Consider the following 27,258-nt stretch of genomic DNA (forward strand, 5'->3'; position numbering starts at 1 on the left):
TTTAATATATTTTAATTTTCAAAATTTTAAAAATAGATGAATATAATATTTTTACTTTAATTATATTAATTTTTATTTGTATTAAACATGTTTTTCAATTAATACTAAAAGGGAAACGTATCAAAAATGTAATATTTGACACACACGAAAACGTGACGCAATTTAATTAAAAAAATTATATTAATTTATTTTTAAAATTTAAATTCAACTTATATCAAATTTTCATAAAATAAATAAATTTATATTAAAATTAAAAAACTAAAAATATGTTTAACTCAAAATTTTAAATACACAACAAAAAGTACCATGATTATGTTAGGCTGCAAAAATCGCCACCGACCATGTGTACAACGCGCAACCACCAAACGTGCCAAAACCAAAGGCAAAGTTAAATAAAATTAAAAAGTAAATAAGAAAAATCTGGAAACATAGAAAATAAGAATAATAATAATAACAAAAAAAAAAAAAAGAAACCCTCAGCACTTCAAATTTTTCTGCATCTCACCCTGTCCGATTCCGGAATCACATCCTAAAAACTATTAACTTATTTATTGTTTTTTATTTGTGTTTAATAACTATTCACGAAGAAGCATAAGCACTTTTGGCGATGACGATGCGCGTGTTTTTCCACGTATCGGGCAACATCGCCGGCGACCCGACTCATTGCCGCCGGTTGCAATATCACTCATGAAAACGTAATTTCTGAAACGAGAAGAGTCTCTGTCCGTCGTTTACGTCCTCCACGGTCGTTTCCGCGTTAATCCCTTTCCAAGGTTAAAGCAAAACGCACGCATGCTCTTATTCTCTCGTTCATTCGATCCCTATTAAATCAAATTCCCTCCTTTCCGTTTTCCACATTCAAAATCACTCATTGTTGTGTTTTTTCTCTTTCTCACTTCAGAATTGGGATGAAGAAGGCGTCACCTGTGACGTTGGATCACGTGCTTCTGGCGTCGCAGGAGACGAAGGAGGCGCGTGAGGTGCGGATTCGGAACCTCTTCGAATTCTTCGACAGAGAGAATCGCGGGTTCTTGGACTACGCGCTCATCGAGGCGGGTCTCTCGGCGCTTCAGATTCCGTCGGAGTACAAGTACGCGAAGGATTTGTTGAACGCTTGCGATGCGAACAATGATGGGAGAGTGGATTTCCAAGAGTTCAGGAGGTACATGGACGACAAGGAGTTGGAGATTTACAGCATTTTTCAGGCCATCGATGTAGCACACAATGGCTGCATTTTGCCGGAGGAGCTTTGGGAGGCTCTCGTAAAAGCAGGCATGTTTCTTTGTTTCATTTTATTGCAAATTAACTCGTGATTTTGTTGATGTTTGAGTGTTTCGGTTGTCTTGTGTTTGATTTTGTTTGTAGGTTAGTTTGACATAGAATTGTGTTGTGTAATTTTTTGTTGAAATCCATGTCCACCACTGACATGACCAAAAAAAAAAATAATGTAAAAAGTACAGGTTATTCTCACTAGTTTACGTGCTAGCTTGAGTTTTAGTTGGACTTAAACTCAAATACTAAGATAATACCAGAGTTTATTAGTGATTTGTTCGAAGTACGAGGGTCTTGCGTTGGAGATTCCTTATTAATTAGTAATATGATCAAATTAGTGTACTTTAGTGGAGGTCAGTATAATGATTTATAAGTTTATCAAACGAAGGAGGATTTTAACAAAGGTATGGTATTTACTGAAGGGGAAAACATTCATTATATTGAAAACAAAAAGAAAAATCTAATATTTGTTATTTTTTAAATAAATAAAAATCTGATACCTTAAAAGAATAGTGACATTAAAATAATAATAAAAATCTGATAGAGGATATTACGTGCTCCTTATGAAAAGTTTGATTGCCATGGTTTGACTTGTTTGACGGTTTAAATTAGTGGTGACAAGTATTGTTAATCTCAAGTCTCAAGTCTTTACCAGACCCTAATTACATTTTTATTGTAGTGAGGAGATTGTTGAACATTTTGGAACATCTCTTCGTAATGAATGCAATTTAACTGCAAGGTTTGCTCGCCTAGGCTTTGGTTGCCTTGTAGAAAGTTGAATGGAAAAGGAAAATGAAAATCACCTATTAAAACAACCTTTCCCTTGCATGTAGCCTTATTGACTACTGATTTATCTGATTTTAGGTTGTTTTGATCGATAGTTATAACTGAGTACAGTAACATAAATCGAAGTTCAACTTCATTCCAAACTAAATTTTCCCTTGTTATTTTACCGACAAATTAACACAATATAAGCCCTCGGTATCTGATTGCGTAAGTTGAATTTGGATTGCTGGTCTGTAATTATTTAGTGCACTATTGTTGTGTGACTAAGATGTTATTAATTCTGTGATGTATTTCATTCAATAAGTTACGCTGGTCATTCTATTGTAGGGATAAAGATTGATGATGAGGAACTTGCCCGTTTTGTTGAGCATGTTGATAAGGATAATAATGGTGTTATAACATTTGAAGAATGGAGGGATTTTCTGCTGCTTTACCCTCACGAGGCAACTATCGAGAACATTTACCATTATTTGGAGCGGCTATGTATGGTTGATATTGGGGAACAGTCTGTTATTCCAGCAGGCATTAGTAAGCACATTCATGCCAGTAGGTATCTGATTGCAGGAGGAGTAGCAGGTGCTACATCACGCACAGCAACTGCACCACTTGATCGTCTAAAGGTTGTAATGCAAGTCCAAACAACACGAGCTCAGATAATGCCTGCGATAAAAGCTATATGGAGAGAAGGTGGTTTATTAGGATTTTTTCGAGGGAATGGCTTAAATGTTCTAAAGGTTGCCCCTGAGAGTGCCATTAGATTTTATAGCTATGAGATGTTGAAGACCTTTATTGTAAGGGCCAAAGGGGAAGAGACACAGGCTAATATTGGACCTATGGGGCGGCTATTAGCTGGTGGTATTGCTGGTGCTATAGCTCAAACTGTAATATATCCCATGGATCTTGTTAAAACGCGACTGCAAACCTATGCTTGTGAAAGCAGACGAATTCCTAGTCTTGGAACCCTTTCAAAAGAAATTTGGCTTCAGGAGGGACCCCGAGCATTTTACAGGGGATTGGTTCCTTCTCTTCTTGGGATTATCCCTTATGCTGGTATAGATCTCGCTGCGTATGAAACCTTGAAGGATATGTCCAAGCAGTATATTATTCGTGATGGAGGTAAAATAAAAAACTGATTCACCTGTGATGTTCCGTATCAGTTATTGCCTTCAATTTTTGTATTTAGATTTTATGGCATTCTGTAGAACCTGGCCCTCTAGTGCAATTGGGATGTGGGACTGTATCCGGGGCTGTTGGAGCAACGTGCGTTTACCCACTACAGGTGGTTAGAACAAGGTAATCTTGGCGGTTATGTGTTGTTGCTTTCTATGTAAATTGTTGCTTAAATATGTAGTGACTTCAACACTTATTGCTTTCTACGGAAATTAAAAATGAAACCCATGTCGATTTCAGAATGCAGGCTCAACGCTCTTATAAGGGAATGGGTGATGTATTCAGGAAAACCTATAAAAATGAAGGCTTTAAGGGATTCTACAAAGGAATATTTCCTACCTTACTCAAGGTTGTACCCTCAGCAAGTTTCACCTACTTGGTTTATGAGAGTACGAAAAAAAGTTTGCATTTGGAGTGAAGAAATTTCTTGCATGGTAATTAATCTTATTGACATGGCTGACCGTTGGCAACTATACATTAGGAATGGTTTTGCAGTGAAGATATTGATTACAAGAATAAAATCAACAATTGCTTATTGTGACAATTGTCTATATCCATTATTTTTTAAATAGCAGTAAATCCTTCAAAATTCTTAGGAGGACAAAATTGGTTTGTCCGGCTTGGTTCTTCATTAAACTAAAATGAAGTTTCATATATCTATTAGCTCATTTTTGTATGATAGAGAAGCACACTGTACTCAGTTAGGATCCAATTTTGTAATTGTAATTTTGTAATTGTAATTATTTAGTGGCTCATATTGATCATATTGATTGTTCCATTTGTTAAACTTGTCGTGTCCCCTTTATTTGTTCGATTTTTTAGGGTTTATATATATCAATATCGTACCTATTTGTGTGTCACTTCTGTTCTGCATTCTATAACGTTATTTTAAATCTGCTTGGTTTCTATTTTAAAGGTTTAGTGTTATTCTGTTCCTGAGGTTTTGTGGTCTTGAGGGTGTTATGGGGAGTACTGAAAATTTGAATTCAACATTAAGAAGTTCTTATAAACTTTTGTCTTTGTATCGTTTCGGTTAATAATTTTGTAATGTTACTTTGGACATCTAAAGGCTAGGGTTAATATTTTTACTAATCTATAATCCTTAACAGGTCTGCAGTGGAAGGCAACGGAATGTTTTAGATATAGAAAGTGTACCTATAAGTAATAAGATATTTTATTAGAAAGACCCAACGTGAGTTTGTTTAATTAAGATTTAAAATGTATATAAATTTGGGTATTTTTAATTATATATTTAGAAAATTTATATTTTTCAATTAAATTTGTACTATTGTTAAATTGGATGACATAATTTATATTTTTGCATTGTAATTACTTATTTTTTTATATGAAAAATAAAAATAACTTCATTAAATTATAAATTCTTTACAAAATTGAGTATTTTCAATTTAGTTTTTACATACTACTAAATATAGATAATATTTGTTATTTAAAATTGAATATTTGTTATTAATTGTTGTCGAGATCTAAAAGTATTTAATTTTTTTTATTAAAACAAATTAATAAATATTATAATTTGATATTTTTTGATATAGTTGAATAAAATGATTATTTAAAAATATCTTCCTAATATTATTTAATTTTCGTATTGTTTAAGTTTTTTCTTGACTGAAATAATCTTATTAAATATGAGAGATTATAGTTATACTAGTTTATCACCTTTAGAAATTAGTATTTAATAGGAAATCTGAACCATTTCTTAAAGAAAAAACATTCATTTTCATATTTATTTAGATATATAAGTTTATATAATTTGTGCTTATAAATAAAAAGTAATTATAATTTTTTTATATTGTAAATATTATTAAGTATTAAATATACACTTATTTGTTATTAAAATTGTCATTTATAGGTAAATGTATCAAACTAGACAAATTTGCATCCTATACGGAAATAGGCAAATTCTTTTCAAAATACGAAAATGAGGAGTCGTAGGGGCTTGAACGATTTCTAATGAAGAAGTTGTGTCCCCCTGCACGACTTCATATTGTTTATTTGACCAGTGTTGAAGTCGTTCACCCCAAAAATGACTTCATAGTGTTGTAATCGATTACCGAGCACTGTAATCGATTACAACGTGCTAAAGTCGTGCCCCCTGCACGACTTCACCTTTGTAGGCAAAATTGACAGTGGTAATCGATTACACTTTTCAGTGTGGATAAACTTCCTGGGTTGTAATTGATTACCAGAGTGTTCAGCGAGCAAAAACTCCCTGGTAAGCGATTGCAACATTGTTGTAATCGACTACCAGAGTGTTTGGGTGTTGAATGAAATTTTTATTTTGTATACATTTTTCTTTTGTTGTTTGTGTTAGAGAAAAGAAAGAAATTGTCATTATAATTTAATGAATGGAGAAAAACTTAATAAAAGAATAAAACAAAATTTATATGAAATATTAATAAGAAATATTAATAGTTATTTATTAATTATTGATTGGATTACAAAATGGTAAGATTAATAAATAACTACTGACGAAATGGACAATTTTCGCTATGATGACCTTCGTTGCGGCAGTAAGAGCATTTTTTCGGCTTATTTGGAGTGGATTGATCCATCTCATTACGAATCCTATTTGTAGATGGTCTTCCGGATGTCTTGCGTCGCATTTGAGGATCTGATATGAAGTTTGGACCTGTATACGCAGACCAATAATCTTCATTTTGGATTGGGTGAAATTGTACTTTGTATGCCTTGTAAATGTTGTTAAGACTGCACACGGGATCGATTACTTGGGTTAGTGGTATATTGGAATATGCACAAACGACAATGACATGATGACAGGGGAGACGAGTAGCTTGGAAGTGACCACAATCACACCACCATTCATTTAGCCTGACCTTATAGGAAATTGGAACATGGCGGTATTGGTGAGGTGTTGAAATTTTTTGAATATCAAATTCAGAATTTTCACGGTTGTAGCGATGAACATGACAAAATGCGGATTGTTGTTGATTTCTCCTAATAATGTCAGTGATTTCTTCAGGAAATTGGTGGCCTGCTTGTAGCATGTAGTTTGCTTTTAATCCCTGCTCAACAAACCATGATTGTGTCATCTCAAATGTTGTTCTGATGAGAGCACAAATTGGTAATGAACGTGCTCCCTTTAAAACAGAGTTGGTGCACTCAGCAAGATTAGTGGTCATATGTCCATATCATCTCCCTCCATCAAAAGCTTGAGACCATTTTTTTAATAGAATTTTATCTATCCAATCAACTTGTTGTGGGTATTGGTCTCTTAGTGTAGTAAACTTTGTCGTGACAATGGGTTGCTTGACCTCGTAAGCTGTAAGGACGTAATAAATAAAAAATTTGTACAATTATGTTATCAAAATATAAACAGTAAATTGGTAGTAAAAAAGTTTGTAGTAGTACCTAAATTGATGAATTGTTTTTTGAGGTCCTGATTTTTGAATTTATTGTTGAAGTTGGAGGCTAGATGACGTATGCAATAAACAGAGTTGAAACCATCTTCTTCCTAACCAACTTCTTCTGATCTTAAGGCCGATAGGATACCCTTTCCTCTGTTAGTGATGATGCAAATATTTTGTTGAGGGCAAACATGTTCTCGCAGTAGTTGAAAGAACCATATCATGGCCTCCTTTGTCTCACCTTCTACAATGGCAAATGCCAATGGAAAAAGATTTATATTGCCATCCTGAGTTATGGCAGTGAGCAAAGTCCCATGATATTTGCCTGATAGAAATGTTCCATAAACTTGGAGAATGTGTTTACAATATTTGAATCCTTCTATGCAAGGACCGAAAGACCAGAAAACTCTTTCCGTAATGTAGCAATTATTGTCAGTTTCTCCATCAATCTCCACAAGAGAAGTAGTGCATTGTAAAATTGTACCAGGATTTGCATCCTTCACGGCATGCAACCACCTTGGCAGATGGTTATAAGACTCTTCCCAGTCCCCAAACTCCATAGCAAGAGCCTTCTGTTTTGCGATCCAAGCTTTTCTGTATGACACATAATATCTGAATCGAGCTTTAATATCTGCAATCAAACTCTTGATGGGAATGGAGGGGTTTGTGCAGACAAAATTTGATACGATTGCGACAATGTGAGTACTATCAAGATTTGTATGATCTTGAGATAGTATGTTTGAGAAACACGTATGTTGTCCGTCGATATTCTTGATTTCTCAATATTTACGAACTTTGCTATAGGTTGCCCTCAAACACCATTGACAGTCGTTGTGGTATTCCAGACATCGAATAACATAAATGTTAGGCTTCGATTCAACAACGTTGTATTTGTAACCGTTGGTGATGTGATATTGTTTGATTGCGCAATAGTTTCCTCCTTTAACTGCAATTGCATACTGTCATGCAGCTCTGGGATGACATGTTGAGATGATTGTGTCATGTGGTCGTCGTCATTGTGTTCATCGTCAAGTATGTTATCCAATTCATCATCTTTGATGAATTCATCAACATTATCTAATATCAAAGGTTGTTCGTCGATGATTTGCGATGATGAAGATGTTCCAAAGTTCCACGATGCCGTTACGAAATAAATGTTCACGAGAAAAAGAAAGATTGGAGTAAGATGAGATTTCTTGAGTGTCAAATTTGGCTGTGAAGATGGATTGGTGAAGGAATGATATATATAATGAAATTTGAAGTTTGAAGTTCAGTTTGGACATGGAAGTTGTTACGGTTTGAAGTAGGCAAGTACTACTTTTCATTGCCAGCATGAGCTATGTATAGGATTGCATGCATGCATGCATGAGTTATCAGCTATGTATAGGATTGGATGCATGCAGTGAGTTAGTACATTTGATTGATTAATATAAAGTATTACGGATACAGGACACACTGTCATGATTTTCTTTTTTATTGAGTAATCTTTTTTTGTAAGAGTTAAAGATGTTGAGAGATGTTTTAATAGATGTAAAAAAATTATTTATGTATGTCGCAACCGGAATCGCGACGGGACGACGATCCAAAAAAGAATGGGTTTGAAAAGAAGAGACTTGGAGTCGCCACCATAGTTTATTCTGAAAAACTACGGAAAAACCATAAAATGATAAGGCATGGTCTACGAAAATGAGATTTTGTTATTTTTTATGAAAGAAAGAGAAAAGGTTTTCAGCACAAGGACGATGCGAGCGATCACATGTGTGCTTAACCTTTAAAATATTTTTTGTTATTTTTTTATGAAAGAAAGAGAAAAAGTTTTTAGCACAAGGACAATGTGAGCGATCACACATGTGCTTAACCTTTAAAATATTTTTTTGGTATTTTTTATAAAAGAAAGAGAAAAGGTTTTTAGCACAAGGACGATGCGAACGATCACACATGTGCTTAAACTTTAAAACGATATTTAAATATTTTTTGATTATTTTTTTAAAAGGAGAAAGAACGATATTAAGCACTAGGACGATGTGACCGATCACACGAGTGCTCATACCGTTATTTGATTATTTAGAAAGACTTGAAAGTATCGAGTACTAGGCTGATGCAGACGATCGCACGAGCACTCATATCCTTCTCTTTTTTTAAAAAAAAATATTAGAAAATCATTTTTTTGTAGTTTTAAAATTGCATCTTTTTTTTTTACTTTATAATTTTTATGTAAAACAAACAAGTTCAATAGATAAAAATAAGACAAAAATAAGACAAAGGGATGGGGTCATCATACAAGGGGTTACATACAATAAAACCTAATAATCAAACAAATAGTAAAAGCAAAAATACAAAATAAAAGCAACATAAAATTCCAATAAGAATAGGGATGTAGAGATGAAAACCAAAGGTGCGGAGTAAAATTGAGGCTCTTTAGTTTGGGCCAAAGTCCTTTTTCTCCAACTTTATATCTGGCTGGGAGTGTAAAGATGAAATTGGAGGTGCATCCCGAAATGGGCCCAATGCCCGGTCCTCTTTTTTTTTGTTTGCAAAAACGGAATGAGTTTCAGCCCAAAGCCTCTCATTCCCAACCAGAAACCCATTAGGGGTTCTACCAGCCTCATTTCATTTGTGTAAGCAGCGTCAGGACCCAGGGTCTTCTCCTCTGAACAAAAGAACCCATGGACACTCACCTCTGCCACACGACGGTCACGACTCAACCTTCACACAACCGACCACCACTTGCCGCGGTTCGCGACGCATTAGCGACGACACTCGCCACCGGAGCCATCGCTGGCCACAACACTAGGCTCCCCTTCTTCCTCTTCTCTTCGCGCGTGAGAGAGAAGCGCTCCCATTCATCGCCGACTGCCGCTTGCTATAACCACAGGAGACATGCCTTCTTCCGCATCCAGCCACTCCATCTTCTACTCCAGAAACAACATAAGGGAGAACGATCTCCTTTGTCACCCTCCATTTGGCACAGCTCGAAGGCAGGGGTTTCCCCTTTCTCTCCTTCTCTTCTTCACACACGGCCCAGACTCACCGCTGATACACGCAACTAACGTCGGCAACCGCCTCGGCTCCACCACCAACAGCCTAGCATGCCACCATTGACACTACCCCATTTTTCTTTCTTTCGATTTGGGCTCGCCTATCTCCACATTCATGGATTCCTCCGTTTGCGGTGCTGTAACTTCCTCACCACCAGTGAAATTCGGCTTAGGTAGAGGTTACTAGGATTTTCTCTAGCAGAAAAGATAGGAAGATGATGGATCAACAAAGGTGGACTTCTGGAATTTGGGCTACGATGTGGGATATCAGTTTGCAGGTTTGGGTTATGCAAAGGGAGCGCTACTCTTTAATTGTTGAAGGTGGTGATGGTGTGATTCATGTTGACTCTATGGACTGATTTCGCATTTGTGCTATGGCTTGTAGTCGTCGGTCAATCTCCTTACTTATCCTCCTTTCTGAACATGGCCTATATTATTTCTTTGTTGTAGGTGAAGTTAGCTGATGAATGATGAATGGTATGGGAGGTGAGGGGAGTCAAGAGTTTCTGGTTAGGTTGTGGTAACGAGAGTGGATTATGGTTGAAGGTGGAGGTGAGGAAGGGTCAAACGTTGTGTGGCTAGGCTCTGCTAGTGGGGGTATGTTCGATGGAAGAATCAAAATTGAATCCTGATGAAGGGATCCGCTCCCTTGTCATTTAGCCCATAAGGATCAATTGAGAATCAAGAGCCATCTGCCAAAGCCGCCACTCTTGTCCAAACGTCATTCCCCTTTGGTGTATAATTAATAGCATAACCCATGGTGCACAGAGGGCTCTTTCCAGAAAACGGAAAGAAGTTGATTTCGTGTAGAGGTGTTTACTGTGTGTTGAAGCATTGTCGCATGACATATCAAAAGGCTTAGTTAACTATCTCAAACCTGCTTTTTTTTCATTTTTCTTTTATTTTCTTTTTTTTCCCTTAAAAATAACTAAATAAAATACAGTAACATAAACTAACATAAAAGAGAACAAAATAAAAATAAATAAAAAATTTATATTATTTAGTCACCTGGACGAAATTGGGTGTTGACAATGTATATTTAGATGTATGTAAATAGTTGTATATATTTTTATATTTATTTCCTATTTATAAACTTAATTTATTGAATTTTTTTAGAATTTAAAAACTAATTTTAGTAATTTAAAATGATTTAAATAAAATAAAAAATGGAAAAAGTGAAATTGTAGGGGTGCACGACTTCACCAATTAAAGTCGTCTACCCCTACAATTTCACTTTTTCCATTTTTTATTTTATTTAAATCATTTTTATTTACATAAATTAGATTTTTATTTAATATAATTCGAAAAAAATCCCAAAAAAGATCAAAAAAATTATAAAAAATTCATTTGAATAAAAAAAATTAAATACCATTTTTAAATGACATATGTGAAGTAATTTATGTGTTTTTTTTAACAACCTTATTTGATGTATAAAAATATTAAAAATAAAATTTTGGTTGATTTCTTTGTAAAAAATATGTAAAAAATGTGAAGTAACTTATGTGTTTTTTTAACAACCTTATTTGATGTATAAAAATATTAAAAATATAATTTTGGTTGATTTCTTTGTAAAAAATATGTAAAAAAATTATTTATGTATATTTAGATGTATGTAAATAGTTGTATATATTTTATATTTATTTCCTATTTATAAACTTAATTTATTGAATTTTTTTAGAATTTAAAAACTAATTTTAGTAATTTAAAATGATTTAAATAAAATAAAAAATGAAAAAAGTGAAGTTGCAGGGGTGTACGACGTCACTAATTAAAGTCGTCTACTCCACAATTTCACTTTTTTCATCTTTTATTTTATTTAAATTATTTTTATTTACATAAATTATTTTTTTATTTAATATAATTCGAAAAAAATCCAAAAAAATATCAAAAAATTATAAAAATTTCATTTCAATAAAAAAATTTATTAGAACATGTATAACCTATTATAAACATTTTAATAAAAATAATCTACTACTTCCAATATTAATTAAAGTATTCTATGTGTACTTCAAAATAGGCATTGACTTTTCTTTTTACGTTTCCTATTCACTATGCATGCCTTCCTATTCACTCTGCATGTCTCTCTTCGTGGTAGCCACCATTATTGATTCCTTCAACCTGCACCACTTATTTTTGATTCCTGTTGTGCATCCCATCTTTTCAACTACGTGAAAGTAGGTATGAGCATTAATGCTTCGTTAATAAATTGGTGAAGGGAACCTCAGAAGCATTGTATTCACATTCTGTTTTCTTCGTGCCATCACAAGACGTGAAAGTAGGTATGGACATCAATGCTTAGTTATATTCATTTGTTTTCAATCAAAGTGGGAAAAAAATATTCGTAATGACTTTCGCACGTCAACTTCCCGTCGATATGTTCCTTCTACGTCTTCAAGACAAACATATTGTGAAGGCAATTTGGGAAGGCACTGAAAGAGTACTTCGACCAAGAAGGCATGCAATATAGATATCAAAACATGTCGACCAACTCGATCAAAGAGTCATGAATATACTAGAAGTAGGAGGGTTTAACCATATTTTGAAAGTTTCAAATATGGAAATAAATCACTTGCTAGTGACTGCTTTGGTTGAGAGGTGAAGAATGGAGACTCATACTTTCCACTTGCTTCTTGGGGAAATTACTATAACATTGGAAGACGTTGCATTGCAACTTGGGCTTCCGATTGAAGGTCATGTTGTCACTGGCATCAGTAGTGGTCCTCTAACATTTTTTTGTCAACAACTACTAGGAGATTTTCCTTTGGAGAACAATGTCAGAGGCAACAGAATTAAATTGTCTTGGCTGAATAATACATTTCGCTAATTGCCTCATGATGCCACACAAGAGGTTATTCAACAATACGCTAGAGCGTATATGTTGATGATAATTAACAGCATAATCATTTCAGATACATCTGCAAGTATGGTTCATTTGATGTATCTGCCCCTTTTAGCTGACTTGCAGAACGTCTCAAACTATAGTTGGGCATTTGCAATGCTTTCCTGCTTGTACCGTGCCCTCGATCATGGTACAAGGGTGGATCAAGACAATATCGGAGGCTGCATGATATTGTTGCAATGCTGGGCATGGGAAAGAATAACATGTATCTCTCCACAAATACATGAAGTCACTCAGGAAGACATTTCTACCGGTGTTGTTTTTCCGTTGGCGAAAAGATGGTGTCGAACAACGTAGTCAATATTCCACGACACCACAACTGTACAACAATTTTGTCAAAAATTGGACGACCTCTCACCTAAATAGGTATTTAACACCTCTTACATATGTACGTGTTGTCTTTTGCAATAAATGTATAAATTGTATTCTAAACAATAATTTCAATATTTCAGCTCATATGGACACCGTACAAACGTGATGATATTCGTCAGATCATTCCAGTGGAACTGCCCCCCACTTGTCGAGTAGTTGTGCCTCTGATATGCTTCTCTGTTGTAGAATACCAACAATCAGAGTGTGTCATGCGTCAATTTGGATTTCAATAGACTGTCCCGCAAACACCAATGAATCTAGATGACGAACATGAACATGATATGAGAGGACGCGCAAATTGGAATTGGCAAGAACACCATCAACAGTGGATTGCATTATGGAATGACCGTCACAATCGTGTATTTAACGGTATTCCATTCAACAGAAATGGTCACTTGCGCGATGAATTCGAGTACATGCAATGGTATATAAGTCATACAATCCGCTATGTTTCTCCTATTGAAGAGTCAACAAACGAAGAGGTACAACAATATCTTCATATTTTAATTTATTCAAGGCTTTCTTTTTGCTGCCAACCTAACCTAAACATTGTATTCAACAGTATGACATGGATCCTCAACAACATTTTCAACCACAAAGGTCTTCTTCTGACCACCTGCACTATCCATATCCATCTCCGTATCCAACCTTCCAACAACACATCCCACCGACATCATCATATCCTCAGATTGGAAGCTCTTACAGATATTTTCCACCATCAACACCGTGTAGTGCAGGTCCTTCAACCTTCACTGCAGGTCCTTCAACTTTTAGTGCAGGTCCTTCGAATTATTTTGGAACCTCGACAATGACTTTGTCGTCTTCATATCAACACGCTTCTTCATCAAAAAAACGTTTATCGACCGACCATAGATTTCCAATACCAAGAACAGTCGATTGAAACTCAACACAGTGTTGAATACGAAGACACGCAGACTCCCGCACCACAATAACAAAGGCGATGACAACAACAACGAAGAAGACCAACTTGTGGGACTAGAGGACATAGATATGAACTTAATTTCTGTATAATTATGTACTTTGTATATTTTTTTTTAATTATGAAAAAAAAACTATGTCATAAAATTGTTTTGTCCTTTTCAACTCATTTTTTGTGATTGGACAACACTTGACATTTTGCCACTATAAATACATGCAAACATCTTGTAGTTTTGCACACAACCTTAAAACATAACTTTCTCCTACTTATTATTTCCTCCGTAGTCATATCCAAATTCCCATTCAAGTTCAACTCATTCCAAAGTTCATCCCCTACAAAAAATGAACTCGTACGAGAATGGAATTGTTGGCATGGATGCCACTGACACAGAAAACCTATATAATTCATACCTTGTTGCCTTATTTCAAGACGGCGAAATTAGGAATTTCGATCATGGGGTCGAATTTATATGTCAGCATCCAAAATTGTTTCGCATCCCATACGATTGCACCCACAAACTCCTTAAGGAAAAAGTTTGCATAACGTCTGACAAACCAACTAACACAACCATCAACAAGTTGTACTTCCGCCGACCCACAATTAATGCTGATCAAAATATCTCATATGAAGCATTTAAGCTACGATCAGATGAAGATGTCAGACAAATGATAACATGTAAGTCTCAATTTCCCATTAACACAGTCATAGAAATTTATGTTACATGGGTAAGATCTCCGGACCAAATCATGAGTCTTATGAATCCAACAAATGCATCATGTTCATCTGTGACACCCACAACTGACACTCTGAACTCACCTACAATAATCTATTTCGGAGGTCAACTAAAAGGTGCTGGAATCATAGAAAGTCGGTCTGGGTACGGGTTAGAATTTCGATCAGATGCAAAAGTCAACACCTCAATCAATCAAATTCAACATTCAATGAACTCCTAACTCAAATAAGTGAAATTGTCCAGTGTGGAAACAAAAAAGTTGTCACGTATATTGATTATCGTTGTCCAATAAAGGTACGTAACAACCACCTTATTCATGATACAACTTCCATTCAATGTGATAATGACATTGCACAGATGATTGGACATTGGCAAAATGCACAAACTATTGACAGATCTGTTAAACGTCCAAACACGTCTCAGTATATTGAACTCTTCGTCCAAACAATAAATATCTGTCCTCCAACTGACGCTGAGCACTACGAGGATCTCAAAGATTGGACTTACAAAGACGAACACGGACAAACAAGAAGAAGATTCATATTTCCAATGTCATAATAATTTGTATTGTTTAACCCTCTTTATATTGTTTTAAATTGTTTACAACTCTTTACAACTCTTTAAGACTACAACTTGGATGATTGTAATAATAATATGTTATGTTTTGTAATAATTTTTAAGTTTGTAATGAAGTTCCCCTTTAATATATTTCTAGTTAGTGCCTCTGGTAAACGATTACAAGTTTTTCCGTAATCCATTACCAGATCTTCTAGTAATCGATTACAGAAACCCTGTAATCGATTACCAGCGAAACCCTACCCTATAAATTCAACTTTTTCTCTCTCCTCACGAACACTCACTCTTTCCCCTACTATCTGCAACGCCTCTCCACCATTACAGCAGCTCTCGAACCTCAAAAATCACACATTCTTCTACTCTTTTCACTTCTAAACAACATTTTCCCACTCTCCTTTCAATTCTCTTTAATTTCCACCGATTGCAATCTCAAATGGCGAAATCTTCAAAGAGGCAAAGGGTTAGGGGCTCATCTTCTACAGTTGCGGGACGTCGCCGCCGTCAACCTTCACCGATTGAAAGCTCACTCTCACCCTCACCACCACCATCACCGACTTCAGCACACCAAAATCTTCAGTTTTCGACCCTTGCACTATCGGAAAGGTATTTCTCACTTTTTAGTGACCGTCAAGTCATTGACCCAAAAGAGCTAGATGAAGAATATTTCAACAGTCACGGTTTTGAATTTTTTGACATACTGAAAAATCTGGGTTTGAATGATTTTTTTCTATGATGTTACACCCTATTATCCTGATTTAGTACGTGTCTTTTATAGCAACCTCAAATTTTCTGATAATGGAACCATGAAGACTAAGGTAAAAAATGTGAAAATGATTAGCAAACCCAGCTTATTAGCTACCATAGCCAACCTAACCTCTGTTGGCTTGAAATTTGAAGGTAAATTAGTTTAGGTATGGGAGGATCAATACAATATGGACGTAGCAAGAGACTTGATTTGTTTGCCATACAAACCTCGTATGAGTAGAATTCTAGCCAGCTCTATGACAGCTGAGGCTAGAATATTACATTATGTTATATGCCGTGTTTTGTTTCCATATGTTTCTAACTTTGCACAGGCTACCGAGGAAGATATACTCTTAATGTGGATTATAATGACGACAAAGCAGATAAACTGGAGCCATCTCATCCGACATAGGAAGAAGAAGGCTTTGAGGCCAGATGCTCCTTTACCATATCCATTTTTGGTCACCCGGATCCTACAACATTTTCAAATTGAATTGAATGATGAAATATCTGCCCCACGTAATAGGCATATCACAATATCAGGACAAGTGATAAACTCCTTTGGATTGACCCAAAACGCTGACAACAAATGGGTTCACAAATATTCTCCTCCTCCTCCTCAACGCCATAATCAAGCTCGTCCTCAACAACAACCACCACCACCCCTTCTTCAACAACAAGCTACTTCATTTGATGACGTCATGAGGGGGATCAATGATCTCCGAACATTTGTTGGGGACAGCTTCAATACTATGAATGAAAGCATGAATGCAAGATTTCAACAACTGGAGCTGAACATGGGTGATCGCTTTGATACAATTGATGCTCGAGTTGAGCATGTAGAGCACGACATTGACTATCTGCGTCGTCATTTTGGTCCACATGGTGGATCATCTTCCTAGATACATTTCAATTTTATTGTACTTTCATTTTTTTTTATTTTTAGCTTTTTGCTTTTGTAATGCATTTTGAATTCAATAAAATAGTTCAAATTTCATTTATGAGTTTTCCTTATGCTTTTACTTTGTTGTATTTACATTAAAAACATTACTCTTCCTACACATAACAATACATCACAATGTCATCAAGAACCATGTGTGCTTGCAAATATTAAAATAATTAGACATAAATAACCTCTAATGATGCTTTACAACAAAATAAAAATGTCATTCAACACCCAAACACTCTGGTAATCGATTACAACAAGGTTGTAATCGCTTACCAGAGAGTTTTTGCCCACTGAACACTCTTGTTGTAATCGATTACCAAGAAGTTTATCCACACTGAACCTCCTGGTAATCGATTACAAGAAGGGTGTAATCGATTACCACTGTCAATTTTGCCTACAAAGGTGAAGTCGTGCAGGAGGGCACAACTTCAACACGTTGTAATCGATTACAGTGCTCGGTAATCGATTACAACACCATGAAGTCGTTTTTGGGATGCACGACTTCAACACTGGTCAAATGAATAGTGTGAAGTCGTGTAGGGGGGCACAACTTCTTCATTAGAAGTCGTTCAGCCCCCACGACTTCCCTTTCGGTCAAAATTTGCCTATTTTCGTAATATGGCAGGAAAATTTGCCTAGTTTGGTACAAAAGTCTCATTTATAGATAAATTATTTTTCCATATATATATATATATATATATATATATATATATATATATATATAGCTTTACTTGAAAAATAAAAAATCTTTTATATATCTATATATTATTTAATTTAAAAATTATTACACATATTATAAATAACTTAATATTTTTATGTCTTGTATTATTGTGATACTATTACAAGTCCTCTGTATTATGATGTATGGTATTATGTATTACAATGCATATAAAAAATTAATTACATTGTTTATACAAAGATAAGGTTTTTGAAAAAACGAATGTAGATCTCATCAAATTGTAATCAACAGAGTATTAGAAAATTTAAATATTAATATTAATATAATTTCATTTTAAAAAATAGCTATGGTGTAAACAAAATATATATTATTGTTAAAAATATTATAATTAAAGTTAAAATATTTAATTTTTATAATAAAAAAAAATGACCGTGATGATAAAATATCTATTGAAATAGTATTTATAGGAAACAAATATGAAAAATACATTTTTTAAATATTTTAATGTTAATTTCATATTTAAATTATGCCTAAATTAAAATTATATCTTTTAATTTAAAATAACAGCTTTGATATAAATAATTTTATTTCTTTTATAATTTGTTTTAGAAGTAATTTGCTTTTCTTTGGTAAGAAGAAACCATACTTTTGGGCCGGGCCTGTTGAGAAAGATATATTGGACACATCCTTCTTTATATAAGAACCATTTGATATTAACCCTAAACCTTGTTCTTCTTCAGCCGCAACTCACACCTTCTCTAGGGTTTTTAATTCCTCCAAATTCTTTGCCCAACATGGTGAGTACCCTTTTCATCGCATTAGATCTAACTTTGTTTTGCCCTTGTTTTCATATTAGCTGGAGAAGATATGCTTGAAAGATACCGGAATATGTTAACATTTATTCATTCTTCCGTTTTCCCTTTTCACGTTATGTGTTGTTGGCGGATTTTCTGAACTGTGTTTTAATTTTTTGGTCTTGATGAATAACTGTTTCTTTGTGTGTTAAATAGGTTCTTCAAAATGATATTGATTTGCTGAATCCTCCCGCTGAGATTGAGAAGAGGAAGCACAAACTTAAGCGTCTTGTTCAGTCCCCAAACTCTTTCTTCATGGTATTGTCACATATATGCTCCAACTCTGTTTTAATTTTCCTTTGATTGAAACGAAAATTTTGCCCAAATTAATGTTTGCTGTTCTTGAAAGGGATATTACTCTGATGAATTTTTAGTTATTGTCCAACTGGGTTTGTTGATCTTTTTCTTCTTTTGCAGGATGTTAAGTGTCAGGGTTGCTTTAACATGTAAGTTGTTTCTTTGCTTTTATTGAATTTATTTGGGAACTGAGGTAGGTTAGTTGTATTCTTTTTTATTTGATTTAGTTGGGGACTACGTCAGTTGGATTGTATTTATTGTATTTATTTTAATTGGGAACTATGTCAGTTGGATTGTATAGTTTTGATTAATTTTAATTAGGAACTAGGTCGTTTGGGTTGTGTATTTTTGATTGATTTTAATTGGGAACTAGGTCAGTTTGATTGTGTTTTTTGATTGGTATGGAATTTTTACTGCAGAACGACTGTGTTTAGCCACTCTCAGACTGTTGTTGTATGTGGGAACTGCCAGACTGTCTTGTGCCAGCCAACTGGTGGACGGGCAAGACTAACTGAGGGATGCTCTTTTAGGAAGAAGGGTGATTGAAAGCTGTTATCTTTTTTCTTGTTTGAGTGGAGAGTTTCAGAAATGCCTTCTCTTGTTTTGGTTATGATATCTTAATTGTTAGAATGGATGACATTAAGAACCACCGAATTTTGCAATTCTCTTATCCTCCGGTTTTGTTCATTTGGCTATGTTAGATGCGTATTTTTCAAGTTTGAATTATGGAATATCTAAGTGTAGTTCTTTGAAAATGGTAGATGTTCTATGTGATACATGTCTGATATGTGTTTGAAGTTGCCTTTGTTTGAATGGTTAATGAAGTGAATCTTTGAAAATGAATCAGATATATTTGTTTTCAATGTGAAAAGGGTAATTTTAATTTTTGAATTTTTAACACATACTTGGCAATTAAATGATTTTTCAAAACTACTTTGTTTTCACCTTTAAATATCTAAAACAACTGGTTTAATTTTTCTTGCTCTAGAATTTTACTACTGGGATTTCTGTAGTGTTATTGCTGCTTAAGAAAGCTTTGCATTTATAAGTGCAAACGTAAATACGACTTTTTCTTTTTACCAAATTACTTTCCAAATATTAATTAATTTTGTATTCGAGGGGAATGTAAAAGAGGATAGATACGTGGATTTGAAGCGTAGATGAATTAAAAATATTAAATTGATTGAAGAAAGTTTTGGTTGAGAAGGCGTGAAAGATTGAATATTAAAAATACTATTTAGAAAATAAGGTGAGTGATTCTATTTTAGTATGTAAAATTCGAGATGTCAGTGAGAAATATTATGTTCCGGCTTTAAATCAAGTAGTCCATGATTTCTAGTTAAAATCATAAAAAAAAAATTTAGTATAATTCTTGTCATTTTTCAAATAAAATTGAAAACTAAATACCTGGTAAAAAATGCAATACCCTTTTTATTAATATTTGTGGAGTCATAAGTCACTAAAAGACAATAAAATGAGAATGAAGAAAAAGGGGAAATTTGGAGTTTTTGAAAAGAGAAACAATGGGAAGAACGAAAAGAAAGTGTTTTTATTGGGTTTTAGCTTGTTTAACAATAATTGTGCTTTTAAGTTTCTTCTTAAACTTCTAAACTTCCTTTTAATATCTAAATTATTCTTTATGATAAGGATATTTTTTTTCTCTCTTTTAATGATTTCATACATTTACTTTCATTCTTTTTACTTTCTTAAATTTCAAAATAATCTAATGAACACTTTTGAATTTTGAAATTTAGTATTGATTTTATTATTTTTTGTCTATTTTTATTTTAAAATGTTTTTGTTTTTATTTATTTTTTAAATGTGTTTTACTTCTTTTAATAAACTATATGTTAAAATATTAAAATATTAACATAAATTATATTAAACTATTAAATTAAACTAATTATAATGTTTAATAAATTTTATTTGAATTTTTATTAAATTAAAATTATTCAACATATTTAATTTATGTTAATTTAAATGAATATATAAAAAATTGTAGATTTATCGAGAGAAATAAATATTGGATTTCAAAATTGGAAGGAAATAAATATTGGATTTTAAAATTGAAGAGTAATATATATTGGATTTCAAAATTTGAGATAAATAAATATTAGATTTTGAAACTCGGTGAATTTTTTAATTAAATTTATCGAATTTTAAAATTACGTGAGTTTTAGAGTTTGTCAGAATCCATTTAAAACCATTAAAAACTCTTACATAGTGGATTACAAATGTCAAGGAAGGGATGTCTGAAAATCAGATAGTGGAAGATAGGTGTGTGGAAGGTAGAAGTAAAACTCAAAGTTTCAAAATTTACGCCACTCTCTGCATGCAACGATCGTTTTCCACCTACTGAAAATCCATTTTCTCCTCCTTCTCTATACATCTCCTTCATCTTCTCTCTAAGAAATTCTCACATTTTCTTCCTTCGATCACCATTCAGGCACCGTTTTTACTCCTCCGGTGTTAAGGGCTTCCGTTTGAGCCGATCGGTTTTGGGTTCTGAGTTGGTATGTTCTCTCTTCCCTCTGCATGCAACCATCGTTTTCCACCTACTGAAAATCCATTTTCTCCTCCTTCTCTCTACATCTCCTTCATCTTCTCTCTAAGAAATTCTCACATTTTCTTCCTCCGATCACCATTCAGGCACTGTTTTTACTCCTCCGGTGTCAAGGGCTTCCGTTTGAGCCGATCGGTTTTGGGTTCTGAGTTGGTATGTTCTCTCTTCCCTCAGCCGTGTGGTATAATTTGATTTCGGCTAGCTTAGAGGTAAGGGAAGCTTATATAATTTGATTTATTTTGTTGCTTTGAATGGATGCATGTTCGTTGATTGCTGAATGAATATGAAATATGGTTGTTACTGCATTGTTGGCTGTATAAGTATATGAATCTAAGCGATGAGAAACTGGAATGATATTGTGTTTGATTATTTGGTTGATGATGAAATATGGTATGTTGTTTAAAAGTATTGATGATTAATGAAAGCCATGAAATGGGTAGGGATGTTGTCGAGAGTCAGTATTGACCATTCAATTATACAAGCGTTCGTTCTCAGTAGCGTTCGTTCTTAATAAGTGTTTGGTATTAGACCATGTTGTCTAGAGACAGTATTGACCATTCAATTATACAAGCATTCGTTCTCAATAGCGTTCGTTCTTAATAAGTGTTTGGTATTAGACCATGTTGTCGAGAGTCAGTATTAACCATTCAATTATACAAGTGTTCGTTCTCAGTAGCGTTCGTTCTTAATAAGTGTTTGGTATTAGACCATGTTGTCGAGAGTCAGTATTGATCATTCAATTATTCCAACGTTCGTTCTCAATAGCGTTCGTTCTTAATAATTGTTTGGTATTAGACCAGCGTTCGTTCGATATAGTGTTCGATTTTCTTGTGGACTCGGTTGGAACTGGATTCTTTCATTTAGAGAGAATTCTAGTTGAAGACTAGCGTCTTCGTTTCGTTTTGTAATATTTGTACTTAAGCATTCAACCAAGGATATTCGTTCCTTGGTATTTGATTATAAACTTCAGTATATCTATATGTATTTGTATATTTCGTTCGTTCTTGAACATTAGTTAAATGATATCTTATATTTATCAAGCATTTATTCTATAAGTTAAGTAGTGCTCGGTCTTACACCAAGTACTCGTACTAAGTAGTGCTCGGTCTTACACAAAGCGCTCGTACTAAGTAAGTGCTCGGTCTTACATCAGGCGCTAGTTCTTATTTCCGTAATCTATCTTTATAATAAGAGCGTTCATCCAAACTCAATAGCATTTGCTCTCTACAGTGCCCGGTCTTCGACTGACATTCGGTTTCCTTGATGTTTAACTTATTAAGAAGCTAAGTATTTATTGGCATTTGGTTTCTTCATATGATTCCGTCAAGTGCTATTATTTGATGTCCTACAATATCTGTCTTAATTGGTTTCGGCCTATAGTCTTAGTACTCAGCCTAGGCTTTACGGTGTTCGGTTTGAAATCTCAAGAGTCAGTTCACTAAATTGGCTCACTTGGAAAATAACGTTCAATTATATTGGTCTCTGAGAAGTATTATTGTATTCGGTCCCTTTCACAACAAGTGAGTAACTCTCTCGATTTGATTAGTTTTGAGTTGGAGACATCTCGGTCTCACTCCAAGTTTTCAGTCTCGTTTTGGGTTAAAAACTAACGTTTGGTATCCTACGAGATCTTTATTCAAATTGGTTAAGTTGAAGTTTTAATGATGAAAGATGATGGAATATGATATGGATGAAATGACTTTGATTATGAAAGAGTATTTCGGGGAGGAATATCTCATGAATGAATATTGGAAATTGGTAAAGTATGAATGTGGATAAAGCTAAGCTGACAATTCATCTTGATATTCCGTGATTACTAGTTTCTCACGTAGAGAAGGGTAAGTCATGTGTGGGAATGGCAGGAGGTCATAGTCCTTATGGTTAATTTGGACAGATAGGACTAACCTCGGGTGGCAGCTGTTGAGGGTATCCTAATTACTACATCACCCGGGTGCACGAACGTCGTAGCTACACAGAATTCATACAGTCCGGACAGTCAGAGTCTAGTATTAGGCTTTGCATGAAAGAGTTAATGATTTATCTTGTTTAGTTGATTGTGTGAAATATATTTGATACTTGAATTAAATTACATAAGCTTACCCTATTTCTGTCTTGTCATGTATTCCTGTTCGTTCGTCCTTGCATTGCGATGATCACCCTGTGGGTGGGAGTAGAAGGAGAAGAGTTGCTGGAAGAAGCATTGGAAGAGACGAACGTGAAGGTCGAACCTTAGGACGCTCGGTCAGTTGTTGGCCTACTCTTTTGTAGGAGCGTTCGTTCATGCATTTACTTTTTATGGATGCGTAGGGGAAGCCCCTTTAGTTATGGTAGTTATGAATTATATACTTTTTTTTATTTGTAGTTATTAACTAAAGAAGAATGATAGTTATAGATTATATATGAATTATAGACACTTGAGTAAGCTTATCACTAAAAACAAATATATCTATCAATAGTTATACAAATTGTGGTTAGTTTTCTTGGTTAAGTTTTACTTGTTACTTTTTGTCTTAGAAGATATATGGTTATATCTATCATGTATTTAATTATATTTTTGGCAGTAGTTATTTTATTAAGAGGTAGATTTGTTGTGTTTGTTAATTGTTTAAGTGAAAGTGGTTAATTGCTCAAGTGAAAAGTTAGCATAAATAACTTTGTCATAGTTAATTGTGTTTAATGTGATGTTAATAAATGGAGAGCCTCTGGCGATATGCAGCAAGTGATGGAAATATTTAAGGCTCAGTTGTTTGATTTCATAATTAGGAATAGATATTGGAGTGAGGTTTCCTAAGTAATTTGATACATAAGTGTACTAGGGATACCGGACGTCCCAGACGACCGAGGCACAAGCGACAAGGTCGACTGGTCGGGAAGATGCCTCCAAAACTGATGATACTGGACGTCCAACCGAGGCACGAATGGCCGACCGGTCGAGGAAGATATTTTCCGACATAATTAAGGTAAAACACTGATTAAGGATAATTAAGTCCTATTTGGGTCGTGATTAAGGCTTCGTTAATCAAGGTCCATAACCAAAATTATAAATACAAGTCAAAGTAAAAAACAGGTAGATTCATTAATTACGCATTTATTATAGCACTAACTTACCGATCGGACTATCACTAACTTTGGCATCGGAGCATCTTTAGCAGGTACACCTCCGGCTGGTGTACAGGAGATTGGGCGAAACTTGACCGGACGGAAACTGGAGGAAACATGAACCGGACGACGTTTGGAAGAAATTGTATAGGACTTAGGTGACTCGATCCTATACAGAAACAATAAGTGTTTTAATTTTACATTTGTATGAGGGGATTATACAAAGAATTTTGGCTACAAAAATATCCAAAATGTTTTAAAGGATATGATAGGCCTTTTGGCTTGTGTTCGTGATTTTTTCTCTCTTTATATGTTATTTTTATTCTTTCATATATATACTTGTTTGACGTTGAGATTTTCTTGTCGGTATTAAAATATTTTATTGAAGGTTATTTGTAGATTATTTTAAACCTGGTAAACTTTAACATGCTTCCCAATAGTACGTGAACGAAAAAGATCTTTCTTTCAATTTCAAATTTTTAGGTGTTTTTACATAATTATTTGTTAATATATTGATTAAATTTTGTTATCATTCATGTTGCTTGAAATTAAAACTGTAGATGAATGCAGATATTTTGGTTACTGTATATGGTTTTTAACATGTTTAGTTAATGGTCAAGGCTAAATATATAAATTTAGCAAATTGATTAATAGAACAATTATAGTTAAGGTATAATTTTAAATTCAATTAAGTTGGTTAGTTTTTTTTTTAAAGTGACAATTTACATTAAATAGCTTATAAGGTAATTATTAATCTTTTCACCTATAAAATTCTTAATAACTTCTAAATGAGCTAATATGTCTTGAAAGAAGATTTTAACGAGTCAGTTCAAATTATAAGAAATCATAATAGGAATAGACAAAAAAGTTAATACTAAATCTACTAAAATAAAAACTTCTAAAAGTTAAAAGTTATTAGAGCATTGACTAATGATAAAATGATGAAGATTTTACCTTTTTTTTTTATATATGGAGTTCGAAATAGTTTCGTATAAGTGTGATGCAATTTTATCATAGGTTTAATGTGATCTTTTTTTTCTTTTTTCTTTTTTATTTATTTTTTTAATAAATTTTTCATGTAATGACAATTATACAAAACCCGAGTTAGGTCCAATTCTCTCTTAAAAACTCTTAAGAGATGAGAGTTGAATAGTGTTTTTAAAAATATTTTCGTAAATCAGTGTCTAATAGTTTGTAAATATAATGTGTAAGAGTTTTAAGATGACTATACACCAGGTTTTAATATTATGAGTAATTTGAAAACGTTCTAAACAAAGAAGTAATAAATCACATTTTTATACTGATTCACTCAACCTAAGCTACACCCAATTCTCCCTTAAGAACTCTTAAGGGGTTCTACTAATATTTTCCAAGATTACATGAGTTTTTCCTCTCCAGGATCTCATCGAGTATTCTCACCACTTCTGGTTTCCTAGTCAACTTGACTAGACTGAGTTTAGTTTCTCTAGGATCTAACCCTAAACAACTGTCTAGACATTCAACTCAACCTGAGTTAAACAATCAAGTATTTGAGTTCTCTCCAAAACTTACAACAAATCCACAAATGGATTTTCTACAAGGTACAAATGAACAATTCTTAGCGAGAGGATATGTGTTCAAATACAATACAAAATTTGAAAGTCCTTATCTCTGTATAAAGATTTTTCTCTCAAAAGATATTGAGCGTTAGACAGTGTAAGAACACTTTAAGCTTTTCTCTCTTTTCTTGTTGCTACTCTTCTTATGTTAATATGCGCTTTCTCATCAATAACATCTTCTCTTCAAGCTTTCTTCTATATATAGCTTCTCTTGTAAAACGACCGTTAGACCAAGAAGTTGACTTTTGAATAGTTTATAGGTTTTCGATGTGATGTTTGACTTTAGTTTACTTATTAGGGTCCAATGTTTTTTCTCATAGCTTTAAATAAAATTTGAACTTGTACGATTTGACAAAGACTATGGCTTCATGAAAACATTTCCAGAATATTCTTCTTCTCTCACAACTTCTTTTTATTGGGTGCCGTGATTTTTTTTTTTAATTTGTATTGTTGAATACTCTTATTTTTATGTTAAGCAATTAGTTTTATTGGACAATGTTTACAATATATTTTATGTAATAATATTTAATTTTAGTTTGACATTATTTGATTGTGTTTTTTATTAAGCATTTTTTATGGTAATCAAATAATTTATGTAATAAAAAAAAATGATTTCCAATCTCGGCGGTTTTGTTAATCCTAACAAGTTCTAGTTAGGGGTGGGCAAATAGAACTGAACTGCACTGTACTACTAAAATCTGTACTGAACTAAAAACTAATTTGTATAAACTAAATTGAGCTGTAAAACAGTTCAGATGAACTGTTTTTTGTTTTATCAAACTGGACTGAACTGAACTATACTAAATTGTACTAAACTACAATATAAACTAAACTGAACTAGTAACTATACTAATTTTAAACTGAATTGTACTAGTTTTTAAACTGAATTGTACTAGTTTTTAAACTGAATAGTATAACAATACATGTTCTTTTTAATTGAAATTTATTTTAATATTTATTTTATTTTATTCATAAGTGTCTTACAAATTAACTTTTTAATTATTTGATATTATTATTTTCTATTTTATTTATATTTCTTTTATTATTATATGTGTATGGAAATTATTTTATTATTTATTTTATTTTATTTTTTATTTTTTATTTATATTTATTTTGTCATGAACATTATTTTACTTTTATATTTATTTTTTTATTTTTTTATTTATATTTTTTTGTTTTATATGTGTATATAATTTATTTTATCTTTTTATCTACTTATTTTATTTTAAAATAATTTTTTATTTATATTTATTTTGTTTCCTCGTAAAATTGTTTTATTAATCAATTATTTATTATTTATATT

At 33.3% G+C, this 27,258-nt stretch overlaps 3 protein-coding genes and 1 pseudogene across 3 annotated transcripts; 2 read left to right on the forward strand and 2 right to left on the reverse strand.

Annotated features, from left to right (window-relative positions):
- The first annotated feature begins 459 nt into the window (after positions 1-459).
- On the forward strand, positions 460-4,015 carry LOC148197847 (calcium-dependent mitochondrial ATP-magnesium/phosphate carrier protein 2-like). Its single transcript, XM_088114867.1, has 5 exons — positions 460-773; positions 902-1,272; positions 2,386-3,174; positions 3,261-3,351; positions 3,469-4,015. Exons 2-5 carry the CDS (start codon positions 909-911, stop codon positions 3,644-3,646), a joined length of 1,422 nt encoding a protein of 473 aa, XP_087970993.1. The 5' UTR covers positions 460-773; positions 902-908; the 3' UTR covers positions 3,647-4,015.
- Positions 4,016-5,711: 1,696 nt separating this feature from the next.
- On the reverse strand, positions 5,712-6,389 carry LOC148197848 (uncharacterized). Its single transcript, XM_088115650.1, has one exon. It carries the CDS (start codon positions 6,387-6,389, stop codon positions 5,712-5,714), a length of 678 nt encoding a protein of 225 aa, XP_087971776.1.
- A 9-nt stretch (positions 6,390-6,398) lies between these two features.
- LOC148197849 (uncharacterized) lies at positions 6,399-9,390 on the reverse strand (annotated as a pseudogene).
- An 8,819-nt stretch (positions 9,391-18,209) lies between these two features.
- Positions 18,210-19,382, forward strand: LOC148197850 (small ribosomal subunit protein eS27y-like). The gene is made up of 4 exons (XM_088114946.1): positions 18,210-18,341; positions 18,555-18,656; positions 18,816-18,844; positions 19,115-19,382. The coding sequence occupies exons 1-4, from the start codon at positions 18,339-18,341 to the stop codon at positions 19,239-19,241; spliced, it is 261 nt and encodes an 86-aa protein (XP_087971072.1). The 5' UTR covers positions 18,210-18,338; the 3' UTR covers positions 19,242-19,382.
- The last annotated feature ends 7,876 nt before the right edge of the window (positions 19,383-27,258 follow it).

The sequence above is a fragment of the Vigna umbellata genome, chromosome 5, assembly GCF_029865625.1.
Source record: "Vigna umbellata cultivar VRB3 chromosome 5, Vumbellata_1.0, whole genome shotgun sequence".
Lineage (NCBI taxonomy): Eukaryota > Viridiplantae > Streptophyta > Magnoliopsida > Fabales > Fabaceae > Vigna > Vigna umbellata.

Bases quoted from the DNA above. Each gene is read 5' to 3' on its own strand.
- LOC148197848 (XM_088115650.1), bottom strand. From the start codon at position 6,389: ATGACCACTAATCTTGCTGAGTGCACCAACTCTGTTTTAAAGGGAGCA.
- LOC148197847 (XM_088114867.1), top strand. From the start codon at position 909: ATGAAGAAGGCGTCACCTGTGACGTTGGATCACGTGCTTCTGGCGTCG. The intron at 1,273-2,385 runs GCATGTTTCTTT...ATTCTATTGTAG, and splicing joins GGAGGCTCTCGTAAAAGCAG to GGATAAAGATTGATGATGAG. The intron at 3,352-3,468 runs GTAATCTTGGCG...TGTCGATTTCAG, and splicing joins CTACAGGTGGTTAGAACAAG to AATGCAGGCTCAACGCTCTT.
- LOC148197850 (XM_088114946.1), top strand. The intron at 18,657-18,815 runs GTATTGTCACAT...CTTCTTTTGCAG, and splicing joins CCCCAAACTCTTTCTTCATG to GATGTTAAGTGTCAGGGTTG. The intron at 18,845-19,114 runs GTAAGTTGTTTC...TTTTTACTGCAG, and splicing joins TGTCAGGGTTGCTTTAACAT to AACGACTGTGTTTAGCCACT.